We start from the raw sequence: 12,666 nt of genomic DNA, 5'->3' as shown, positions 1-12,666 counted from the left end.
AAATTTGTTGTTTTTAGTATATTTGTTTTCATTAGGCCAGGGTATTGCTGTAGATTTATACTAGATACTAGATTTTACTTTCACATGCTTTCTAGTTTTGAAGTCGTAATTACGTGTTTGTCCTGTTTAACCTCGAGCATAAATCCTCTGTTCTACTGTATAAGGAGGAGTCACATGAATGTTTTAAATGACATGAGGTTAATGATGACACAGTTTGTTAAATGAATGGGATTAGTCACCCGAAAATAAAAACTAATAAAAAAACTCCAGTCATAAAAGGATTGCCATGTTTAAAGTAGAAAGGGAGAGCACTCGTGTCAGATTTCCTACTAGGAAATTTTTATTAGGATAATTCAAATAGCATGTTAAGGCAGCATTAAAGTTCTTGAAATTTAATTTATGTTGTAATTTAAATGTAAAATGTGACAGTATTTAAATCACCAAAACGTTTTTACACATGTATGACCTCTTTCCCAAATGCAGGCAACGGGTCGGACCAAAATAACATCCCGTCTTTGTCGTGCCACCTGCCCAATGGAGGACAGGCTACCAATATGGTGCCCAGCTCAGGAGAGCGAAGGTTTCCCATCGGACAAGAATCTAATTCCGGGTCCACGGTTGCGCAAGCTTGCGCTAGCCAGCTACGACAGCAACCCAACAGCCTGATCCGAATGGGGCTTCAGCAAAACAAATCACAGTTCCACGGCACGAACAATCAGAGGGCCGGTTTTCAATCGAGCACTCAGCATGTCAGGACCAGTGTCGGTCAAGATGCCATACTGGGGCAAAGACTGGGTGACATAACCACCAACACCAACAGGATGAGCTGGGCAGCAAATTCCAAACAGGGTGTAGCTCTACCGGGTCTTCCCAACACAGCGGTGCCCCAAAGTGACGCTCGCATTCCCCCAAGGCCTATTGGTCCACCCAATCAGGTGGCACCTCACTCGAACCTCCTACCCATAAACCCCGCGGTCAGAGGTTCTGCCCCCAGGTCCTGTCAGCCCAGGATACCTCCGTTACCCGGGGTGACGTGCCTGAGCCAGTCCACCCCCGAACAGCACAGATGCTCGACCGCATTTGCAGGGATGAACCAAAGCCCGGCAACGTATCAGAACAACCGGGCGGGACGTATTACGTTCGACTTCTTACAGGAGGACGATAACACGGTACCAGGGATCAACGCCGATTCCGATTTCATAGACTCCCTGCTTAAATCAGGTTCAGGCAATGATGACTGGATGAAAGATATTAACTTGGAGGAAATTCTTGGCGGTCATTCGTAAAGACATGTGAATATTGTCTGGATTGTGGTGGGAGCCTGACGCCTGTTTCTGTTATTTTATTATCTTTGTGTGGAAAACAAATGTATTCACATGTACTATATCGTTGGGGTGTTTCTTTATATTATCATCGAATATGTTGTTTTTTGTTGTTGTTGCCAAATGGTTCTAACTGGCAAATCCATACATTCCAGTTATCACTACAAGTGTTGTGTTACTAATCCATTAACACAGAGATTAGTGTAATGTGATTGACATCTGTCATGTTTAAGTCATTGAGGAAACACTGATTTATAGGAGCAATTTGAATTTATTTGAGAAATATTTTGTCTAATCTGGCTCTAGTAGTTCAAGGTTTTACTCCTCCAAAATACAGAACAGATTTGAAGGTTTGCAAGTGTAATTCTTTTACATGAGATGTAATTTCAACTCTCAACTGACATATCAATATGTATTTAAAAAGAAAGAGCCGTTTATAAAAATATAGTACTGTTCATCTGTATTCTGTCAGAATATAACAGGAAATTGTTAACTAAAAAAGTCCAAATTTTTGAGGACACGGTTTTAAGCGGTCTTGTTAGTAAAGTTGTATTTATACATCCTAAACTCAGTATATGATTTCTTTTTATGATTTCTTTTCTATAATGCGCTATAAGTCAGTCATAAATCTGTATATCCTGTTATGTCAATTTAGCCTTTGATAATAAATGACATGAAAAACATCACAAAACATTTTGAGAATTCATTTAAAATGATAAATGTCAGTATTGCAATTTCTCATGGGCAATTCCATGTTAATGTTAACTTTAAGATGAAAGTTTTTACGAAAGGTTTTCACCAAACTAATAAATCAGATGTCAATATTTGGTGGTTTAAATAACCATCTAAAGTCTCTCTTAAAGTGTTTAAAGCATTTGAGTTTTTGAAGGATAGTTTTCCATACGTACTCCATATAGCCAGGTAAGTGAATTGTCACATCCATAATGGTCCATATTCCTCATAAATGTGCACGTGGAAATGAATATACAATAACTATTTCATGGCCATCCCTTCCCCTCTATTTGTTGGGTACTACATAGTATGTTGCCTCTCAAAAAAAGTGTGGCCTTTTTTGTCACATCCATAACGCATGAATTTTTCCCTCTTTTAAAAAAGAAAACTTGTATCATCAGGGGTTTAGTCAAATATAAACAGATGATTCAATATATTGGTAATAAATACATTATCTGAGAATTGACATTTCACATCCATAACGCTGGAATTGCCCACACCTGGTGAAAAATGCAGATGCTCCAGTTTTTTTACGTACCCTTAGTTTGATTGTGGCTTAAAATAGAAACTAAAACACATTTAGGAACAATAAAATCTTCCATACTTTACTACAGTACTTAATTTTAGAAAATCGATTTATGCTATATCATATAAACAGCATTTAATTAAATTCTAATGTAACAAGAGATATAAAAAACAAAATGATTTATTAATGCTTAAGACTGTAAGGCTTTGAATTATAAACTTGTCTTAATTTGATTAAACCCTGCAACTTGAGACTGTTCCATCTTTACTTAACTTGAGACTGCAAGATTAAAACTTGTGACTTGATATCAGTCGAAGAAACCGCAACGTAAACCTGATCCGATTCCAACAAACAAAAAATAAAAACAAAAACAGTGTTTGGAATATGTGAAATAGTCACCAGTAAAAAAGCCAACTATGATACATGTGTAAACCAGATTTTACTATATTCCTAACAATCTTACAAAGAGACTTTGTTTGTTAGACTTTAGAAAAAAGGCACATTCCCATTCCAATCGATAACAGCTCCCTCCCATTTGGTCCTAATGGTCATCTCCACAGATGGAAACTTTTTCTCTGGGTCTCCCTGAGTGTCATTATTTTCTTCTTCCCAGTGATGGGAGTGTGTGTCTGAAATACAGAAGAGCAAAACAATACAATTAAACTGGAATATAAGGTGGGAGGTCACCTGTTGATAAAGACTCACCTATGGTGAGCATTGCAGTTTGGCTCTGTGTGGGTTGGCCGTTGTAGAAGGAAAGATGGAAGAGGTGCTCCATCCTCCAATCAGAGAGCAGCAAGCGGTTTGGACTGAACAGAACGCTGTAGGTGCCATTGACGTTGCACACCCAGATAGGCAGCTTGGGTGTTTTCAACATGCTGCCCACCTTAGAGAAAAGTATGGTCTTAATGTGCACGTGTCAATACATTCTTACACAGACTGCAGTCTGGTCGGAGACTGTAAGCCGAGACTTGGATCCAGACCATGACTTTGAGTAATAAGACCCAGATCAAGGTCACATTTATATGGTCTTAAAACCACAAGATCAAATCTCCAAATCTATTCATTACTCTGACACTTAGCAGATAAAAATCTTTACCTGGGGCAGCTTTGCATGCTCGGCTTCTTCTCTGTTCCAAAGTAGATATCCAACATCACTGCGGGTCAGGACCCCGTGGAGCGGGTGAGCAAGAGGTTCTCCTTGCTCATCGTTGCGTAATGTCCCATTGAAGACATTAGGGCTGGCCCGCCCTGTCAACAGCAGGTTTAATAGAGCCTAATATAAAGTGAGACGGATAGAAAATCAAATATTACAGTGCATGGACAACTTATTTGCCCCTTCATGATACTGTGCATGAATGCCTATTTTGCATAATGTTGGCCTAATTTCACATTATGCACAGATGGTCGGACAATCTCTTTTAGGAAGGTATATAGCACAAATTAGCACAAAGGGACGAACCCAACTGTTGGGTTAAATTAACCCAGAAAATGTTCATATTTGACAAAACAACCCTGCATTTTGGGTTAAAACAGCCCAGGATAGGTTAATTCATAACCCAACAGTTTAATTTGTCCCTTTTCACACAACGCTGGGTTGAAAAGTACCCAGCTTTTTTGTGCATGTCCCAATGACACGGTCACCACCACGTTTTACAGTAAGAACAGTGATGACTGCCTTTACTGTACATCACATATGAAATATTTGTATCATCCAAAGCATACAACAGTCCTAAAATCATTAAATAAAATTTCCTCAGTCTCTTTACTGTATTATGAACACTGATGCAGACCAGAGCCATTGAGAGAGAGAGTCGCATCAACTCCGTTGACTCAGTGGAGCAGTTTTTTCACAGCAATGGCGGTTCATGGAGCCTCTCAAAATAGTTCCCGGAAGTTACTAGTAACGCATGGAGCTGCGGCTTAACAGACCAGTTGAGATCAACTTTTGACACATTTAAAGACGCAAGTCATTTAATGCAGTGGTTCTCAAACTGGGGGCCCCCAAGATGGATCTAGGGGGGCCACAGATTTTGGGGCATTTTATAAAATATAGAAATTTATCATAAATTTTATGCAATCAAACGTCAGAAAAATAAGCCCACCAACCAAAATAATTGTTTCTGCTATGTTTCAGCATTGTATAACTGAATATTTTGTTTTCATTAAAATTTAAAGTTGAAAATTATTACTGTTATTAATATTTATATTTTATTTGGGAGGCTGCAACGCGATGAAAAAGTTTGAGGACCACTGGTTTATTTTATGATTATTTAAAAAAAGCAATATTTTCGTAAAAGCCATATTGTATGTAATAACAACGTAAAATAACGTTTAAAATCTATATACTTTGCTTTCTTACATTTCACTTTTAAATTGTTCATTTAATGTGAATAGGAAGGAATGTATACTTTTCATGGCACTGAATACATACTGTAGTATAAACAAGCCAAGAAACCTTCCTTACCTGTCGACACACAAAGTTCCCCAAGCTCAAATGCAAAAGATGCGAGGTGGTAAAATCAAAGTCTTCCCGTATCCTAAAAACAATCCAATCCAAGTGTTTGCGCAAATGATTTATGTATTCATATATAGAATATAGTGTACATGTTATAGAACATTTTAAACCTACCTGTCAATGGATCTGGAGAAGATGAGGCTATACAGAAAAAGGATGACTCCATGACTTCCTTCTTCCTTAAACTTTACACATTAGGGAACATTGTTAATTGCAATATGTGCCAATGTGTGTCTTTTATTAATAATTTTGATTATAAAAATTAGGGCTGTCAAACGATTAATCGTGATTAATCACATCCAGAATAAGAGTTTGTGTTTACGTAATATATGTCGGTGTACTGTGCTTTTTAATTTTGTATTTATGAACAAATACACATAAATGCATATATTTAAGAAAAATATAACAATTAATAAACGTTTATTTAGAATTTTAATTATCGGTAAATATAAATTAATACATTTAAATATTTCCTAAATATATAGACATGTATGTGTATGTTTTTGTGTTTATAAATACAAAATTAATATGCACAGTACACAGATATATATTATGTAAACAGAAACCTTTATTCTGGATGCGATTAATCGCGATTAATCGTTTGACATCCCTAAAAATAAAATAAACCCACACTCTGCATATGGTCGTATATAAATGCTCTAACGTCTTCTTTCTTATTAAAGGTGAAAAGTTGTAGCTGTGAAATGAAAAAAAAAAATTTTTTATATCCAAGTATTCAATGGTTTCAGAAGTATATGCAAAGCATACTGTGAAGTATACAGTACTCTCTCTGTGAAGCTGTCTAGCTTGTAGTCCAGATGGGGGGTGAAACAGCGATCTGATGTGACCAAGGAGACGGTCGCTGTCTGCTCCTCACCAGCTGTCCACAAGATGTCAGTCAGAGCGGTTGCCAGTGCCCTTCTCTGCTCCTTTTCCCCCACTTCCTTCATACTACATGAGACAGTATACAACACTGTGGTATACTTCTTAAAGGGATAGTTCACACAAAAATTTGAAGTCTGTCAACCCTGAGTACCTGAATGCAAATAGTATGGATGACTTTTTTTGGTTCTTTTAGTTTATGTATGTTTTTGTGGCACTTTGGGCAAGTAAGGCAAGTAAATGACAAACATGACTGATCCAGTTCTGATCCAAGAGTTTCTTTTTTTTTTCATGACTTTTGCATCTGATTAATCCCATAAAGACATTTAGCTGTCTTGAAGGTAAACTGGTTGAACATGGCACTAGCAATGCCAAGTTCCTGGGTAAGGCAAGTAAATGACAAAATTTTGTTTTTAGGTGACTGTCCCTTTAACTGTGTTTAAGATATCTCAGTCAGCAGAACATGTAAGACATTTGCTAAGAAGTTCACCTCTGCATTTTGCAGTCTGAGTTCAATTGCCGTCCGAAGAGCAAGTATTTAATAACATGTGCCTGAACCACCATCTGAATAGCACGGGTTCCCCCCTGCAAAAGAAGAGCCAGAGAAAACAGTTTTTTGACTTTTTTCCACAAAAACAATGAAACATAACAAATGCTGCAGAATGTGATGATTCATCCAAAAGCTTTTACTGGAACACGGTGTACCAAACTGCTTGCACTTTCCAAGTATTTCCACTTAACTTGGCATTTCAGAAAAAAACAACATGACTGATCCAGTTCTGATCCAAGAGTTTCCATTTTTTTTATTACTTTTGCATCTGATTAATCCCATAAAGACATTTAGCTGTCTTGAAGGTAAACTGGTTGAACATGGCACTAGCAATGCCAAGTTCCTGGGTCTGATTCCCAGGGAATGATAAAATCTGATTTTATCAGATATGTAAAATATGTAGCCTTAATACACTGTACTGTAAGTGGGCTCTGTCAAATGTGTAAGTAATATGAGTAATGCAAAAATGTAATTTACCCATGGCCACATACTGTAAATCTGTCTCTACAAATCAGCAAGTTTTTTTCTTGTGCTATACACAAAAACACCAAAGGTTACTTTCTCAATGTACTCCCCACATGGCCATTAGAGTTTGGCGGCTGGGGACAGCACACATCTTCGAAAGTTAATATTTTTACTCTAGATTTGTTCATTTGAACCTGGATTATTTATTAATATACCAAGGGGCTGTTGCATGCTTCAGTCTGATTGCTTGACAAACGCTCTATGGGTATGCATTAACTTTCAGTAAATGCACACCTATAAAGGTGTTCCAGGTCTGCTGACCGCATTACAGTTCCATATCACTTCGCCAAGTTTAAACAACAGAACGGTTATAGTGTAGCCTACAGGCCATCAGGGACACAGCACCCTGCTCTTGATCTGACGTTTATAATGCCAAACTTTACTGTTAATAGAAATGCGCACAGCTTCGTTTCAATAAACAAAGCATTTCAAAAACAATATAGAAATACATATAATGAAATTGAATAAATAAAACAACTAAATAGAAAAACAAAATGCATTAATAAACACTGATAGCCTACTGGTTCGTTTTCCTCTTCATACTGCTTATAACCGATAACAAATATATTTTGATAGGCCTACTCTTTCAAAAGTTTGCGTGAGTTTTTTACTGGTGATACAAACAATACGAGGAATAAATAATATTATTATCACTGGCTTTTCTGAGGTGTGCATTAACTTACGAATAATTGAACGGTCCGTCCTCAATTATCGCTTACCTGTACATAGCTTTGCTGTTTAACAATAACACTACTGTAATCCTCCATGCCTCACACTTCTTTACATGAGTACAATTGACAACATCATTATTCTGTCACCTGACCGTGAATGCAGCGCTGATCTGTGGTTAAGACAACCAACCACACATTAAGTTCATTAAGAAGTAATAAGGTGGTGGCAGTGACGCAATTGAGTAATCAATCTGACTGAAATATACCAAGGCATGACTTCTCTATGACAAGAAATAAGTGATCTACTGAAGTAACACAACCCTTCTTGACTTATTTAACTTGCCGTGCTGGTAATAGTGAAGTAACTTTATTAACATGTTCAAACATAAGGTCAACAGTCTTTGTTACAATTCCACTTGTGTCGTAGTTTTGAGCACTATAAGGTTCTGAAAAGTAGAAACGTTGGAAATAGCTTCAATAGTGTAGGGTTCCTATATAGGGTAGTCACAGTTCCTATATAGCTCAGTCACAATGGCAAAATCATGGATTTAAAACTTTTAGTTTCAATGGTTTAAGGTTTATAACAAATAACTCATGCTCACCTTCTCAGTCTCCAGGGCATATGACATATCAGAGAAAGGCTCCCGAAACTTAAAGAACGTTTTCTTCCACTCATAGTTGAAAATGTGGAATGTGTTCCCAAACAAGATCTTTCTTAAACTCTGCATGAATGGTCAACCAAAATGAAAAATGTAAAAAAACCCTGAATTAAATCACAATTTGAGATCAAACATTCAGATCCATTTATTTTTAGCATTACTATTTAAACTAGACTAAATATTAAAACAATTTCGGAGGGAACCTTGAATAGTGAAGCTGTTAAATGTTCCATTTGAGACGTTCATTACACTAGATGGTAGAGTATATAGTTTAAGTGCATAGTGTATAGTACGTCGTTTGGGACACAACTTCTTTGATATTCTGGTACCTCCTTTAATGTAAGTTTATGCAATTTTTACACACAGTTTATCGTCCACCAGGCAAATTGAATTTTTAGAAAATTAAATCGCACATCTCCTTAACAAGACAATACCAATATACATACATTTTAGTATATTACATTGTTTACGTGTTGTTTAAAAGCAGAATTGTTAGAAAAAAACTCAAACTTGATGTAAGTTGACATAAATAAATGACCAGTCTACATTTCTGTCTGTTGTATTTAGTTTACACATACACACACAGCACAAGGGAGACAACAGAGCCTGGGTCGAGTGACAGGGTCATGTTCCACAACTCACCACTGCGAGCTCTGGTGACAGTGGTTGCCCACCCAGACTTGGAGACACTGCGAGGGTTTGAGGTATAGAGTAGGGCACTGTTAACTGGCTGTTTTGTGGGTTGATGTGGTGGTTTGAGGTCGTAGGTCTTGAAGTGTCATCACTGTCCTCATCTGCTTTAGTTTTCTCAGTATGTCTCTGTATGGATTATGGAAAATGTGTCTTTAACTTACAGTCTGTTTACCATAAAACCTGTTAAGACAAACAAATGACCGTACTTTCTTGAATAGTTTGACTTAACTAAAGAAACAGACAGTTGTTACATAAGGAACTTGTTTCTTATCTGACCCTTAAAAGTAATATAAACTCCCATTCAAAAGTTGAGGATGATTTAGTCATTCATTATTTTCAACATTTTAGAATAATAGTAAACACATCAAAACACAAATATAAAATGAAAATGCACAAATATAACTTTGGTAATTATACTAAAAAAAAAAAAAAATAACCATTTTTTTTAGCATCTTTAGTGTAGTCTGTCATACTGTACATTGCCTAAAATTGGTAAAAATTTAATCTTGGCATTTTATCAACTAGTTTCTTAAAGGGATAGTTCATCCAAAATGAAAACTGATTTATCATTTACTCAATCTTATGCCATTTCAAAGCTGTATGACTTTCTTATTTCTCCAGAAGAAAGGAAGGTATTTTGAAGAATCTTGGTCCCCATTGATATCCGTTGGATGGACACAAAACCACTGAGACATTTCTCTTTTGTGTTCCACAGAAGAAAGATAATCATACAAATTTGGAATGACTTGAAAGTGAATAATCATCAAGAATCTCACTTTTGTCTAACTGCACAAATCTTAAGATTACTCAGTTATCTGAAATGCATAGAGTCAAACTACAAATCCAAAGGATATGGCAATCCCATCTTTTTTTTGGTTGACAGCAGATAACTCACATCCTGGTGTCTCTTCATATCCCCTTGAAGAAGCTCTATGTAGCTTGGTAAAGAGGTCTGCAAGTTCCTTATGGTTTTCAGAGAGTCTGTAAAGTCTGCCATGATGGTTTAAAACGCACTGCACTATTGCATGAAAGCTCACTTTCAAACATGGCACTAACAATATGCAAAGTAACAGCCTTGAACCAGTGAGACACTAAATACGCATATCTTCTGGTCTACAGTATGGTGTGATGCTCACAACAAGGCTTCACAAACATGCATAAACTCTAATCTGATTGGCTAGTTGCATAGAGCTATCTGAGAACTCAGTATCAGTTCACGAACTATCAGACTTAACACAATCAGACGTTGACACAGGCGACGCAAAGTAGGCTAGATTTAGGATCGCCAGATGAGTGTTTACAACCCACGCCCTCAGCGCTGATCAAGTGTATAAAAATCACTATTTTTGTACCTCTTGGCGTTCCATAACACCGTGCAAACGCACGTCTAACGTTACCCAAGAAACAATAAAGATAAGAAGTTGAAAAATAAGTTACGACTTACTTTAACATTGCATTCTCGTAATTCCAACCTGCAGGTTAAAAACAGTAAGTTAACTAAACGTGGAGGTTAAATAGCTGATAACTGATATCAGAGCGCGTACCCGCGGGAGTTAAAGATCTCTCTCCATTTATCCAGATCCGATATCTGCTGGAGAATTTCATCCAGTTCACTGCAAGCGCTCTCAGTGTTGTCAACACTGCCGTCCATCTGCGGGTTACAGGAAACATCACATCAGAGTTTTCAATAGGATTACAAGGCTAGCGACCCTACAGCTCCCCAAGCTACACAAAACAATAGAATGTATTGAGAGAAGCGCGTTGTTGCTCGGGTTGCGCACAGAGAGGACGCGCACACGCGTTCAGCGCTATTTATCGTTGGCCTATATGTACATGAGAAAGTCTTTCGTTGTGTCTACTGCTGTTGTTACATTAACGCCGCGTGCACTTTACAAATGCCAGTGCGCTTTCCAGTCTAGTTGGTTTAGACGCAGGGGTGTCCAATGTCGGTCCTGGAGGGCCACTGTCCTGCAGAGTTTAGCTCCAACTTGGCTCAACACACCTGTTTGGAAGTTTCTAGTCTGCTTTGTGAGACCTTGATTAGCTGTTCAGGTGTGTTTGATTAGGGTTGAAGCTAAACTTTGCAGGACACCGGCCCTCCAGGACTGACTTTGGACACCCCTGGTTTAGAGCCAAAAAAGTACGCTATGTGAACAGCCCCCTGCAGATATAACTGCAATGGTTAAGCATTGAAGTTTTAATCATTAGGAGACGCTGGTGTGAATAAGAACTTGTGGTGGGTGATGGGCTGGGGGTAGCTGAGACGAGGAAAATAATAAAACAGTTTAATAAGTAAGAAAAGAATAAAATATACAGATTTACGTGAATTAAAATATATGATTACTACTTAAGGCATCGATGCATTTACAGTATGTAGTTAGGGTTTCAATCCTAAACATGGGTAATTTTTCATTTTTATTCATAAATGTCAAATTTCATATATAACCGTATTACTGATGTTTTAAACATCACATAGTATTTTAGAAACAACCTCTCTCTTATATTATATTATAACTTTTTCACAATCCTAAAAAATACATTTTCCTAAAATGTAAAACGTCAAGCTGTGGTTCCATAAAGAACCTCCACACCCAACACCCAACAGCTTTCTGTTGTTCACAAGATTCTTTGTAGAGGAAAACGTTTCTTCAGGCCATTAAAAGAAAGCAATGGCTCTTTTTGGAACCTTCGACTGCATTTTAAGCATCTTTGCCTTTAAGAATGTATATACATAAATAGCCTAAAGTACATTTTAGGTAAATTCATATTTATAAAATGTAACGTTTTAGATGAAGTTTAAAAAGCTTAAGCGATTCTCTTATACTGTATATGTATTCTTTCTAAATCATTAACGTTTGGTTACAGTGCCATCTACTGATACATTTTAAACATTGACGCAAATAATGCAATTATTTCATAATTCTTGCAGTCTGGGTGAGTGCTAATATAAATCTAGAGTTAACTCCATATTTAAAAGCTAACAGAGAACTCAATCGCATCAAACTGAGACAACAAAAGGTTTAATGAAAGAAAGAATTTATTTTCGTACAACCAAGTAAAGCTAGCCCAAAATTAGCCCAGCGACCCCAGCCCAAATACTAAAAATCAAAATATGCCACTCCTAAATTCCTAAAAGTATATTTTACAGGCACTCTCGTGCATTTCATATACATTCTTCTTGAAAACAAGTGAAGTAACCATAAACATGTTTTCATAAAAAACTTTTAATTTATACATTTTATTTTACCTTAAAAATGGCCACTGATGAACAAAATCCATGCACCTTTAACCTCAAAAAACACACCCAACAGTTAAAAGAAGCCCAAATGGGAAAACTGCAGAAATAGGGTTTGCATTTGTTCAGCAAATTCAATAGTTTCTCTTAAGTTTAAAAAAATGTTAATTATATGAATAAATTATACAGAATCACTAAACATTTAATTTCTGTGTTTCAAAATAAATGTATATATATTTAACTATTCAGAGGAAAAGTTTCATATTTACTCTACATAAATCCAGAATCACAACTGTAATTTGTGTTACAGCCTTACACCGCAACTCTTCTCCTGCAACAATGTCATAATGTTT

The 12,666-nt window shown here is 36.8% G+C and overlaps 2 protein-coding genes across 3 annotated transcripts in view; one reads left to right on the top strand and one right to left on the bottom strand.

Annotated features, from left to right (window-relative positions):
- Positions 1-1,988, top strand: part of zmp:0000001236 (mastermind-like protein 2) — a 54,429-nt gene extending 52,441 nt beyond the window's left edge. Inside the window, exon 5 of the mRNA XM_057351010.1 lies at positions 484-1,988. Coding sequence (XP_057206993.1) covers positions 484-1,286 — 803 coding nt within the window. The 3' untranslated portion in view covers positions 1,287-1,988. The remainder of the gene's footprint in view (positions 1-483) is intronic.
- A 106-nt stretch (positions 1,989-2,094) lies between these two features.
- Positions 2,095-10,973, bottom strand: mindy4b (MINDY family member 4B). 2 transcript variants are annotated; one of them, XM_057351017.1, is made up of 12 exons: positions 10,623-10,973; positions 10,523-10,550; positions 9,028-9,204; positions 8,329-8,448; positions 6,471-6,565; positions 5,884-6,049; positions 5,730-5,795; positions 5,213-5,283; positions 5,048-5,120; positions 3,680-3,856; positions 3,286-3,466; positions 2,095-3,209 (listed from the first exon to the last, which is right to left on the bottom strand). In XM_057351017.1, exons 1-12 carry the CDS (start codon positions 10,727-10,729, stop codon positions 3,067-3,069), a joined length of 1,404 nt encoding a protein of 467 aa, XP_057207000.1. In that variant the 5' UTR covers positions 10,730-10,973; the 3' UTR covers positions 2,095-3,066. The 2 variants fall into 2 exon arrangements, with proteins under 2 accessions (XP_057207000.1, XP_057207001.1); XM_057351018.1 differs by lacking the exon at positions 8,329-8,448.
- Between the last annotated feature and the right edge of the window lie 1,693 nt (positions 10,974-12,666).

Source organism: Triplophysa rosa, linkage group LG14, assembly GCF_024868665.1.
Source record: "Triplophysa rosa linkage group LG14, Trosa_1v2, whole genome shotgun sequence".
Classification (NCBI taxonomy): domain Eukaryota; kingdom Metazoa; phylum Chordata; class Actinopteri; order Cypriniformes; family Nemacheilidae; genus Triplophysa; species Triplophysa rosa.
Note: the sequence above shows the minus strand (reverse complement) of the source record. Positions and strands in the feature narration are given on the sequence as shown.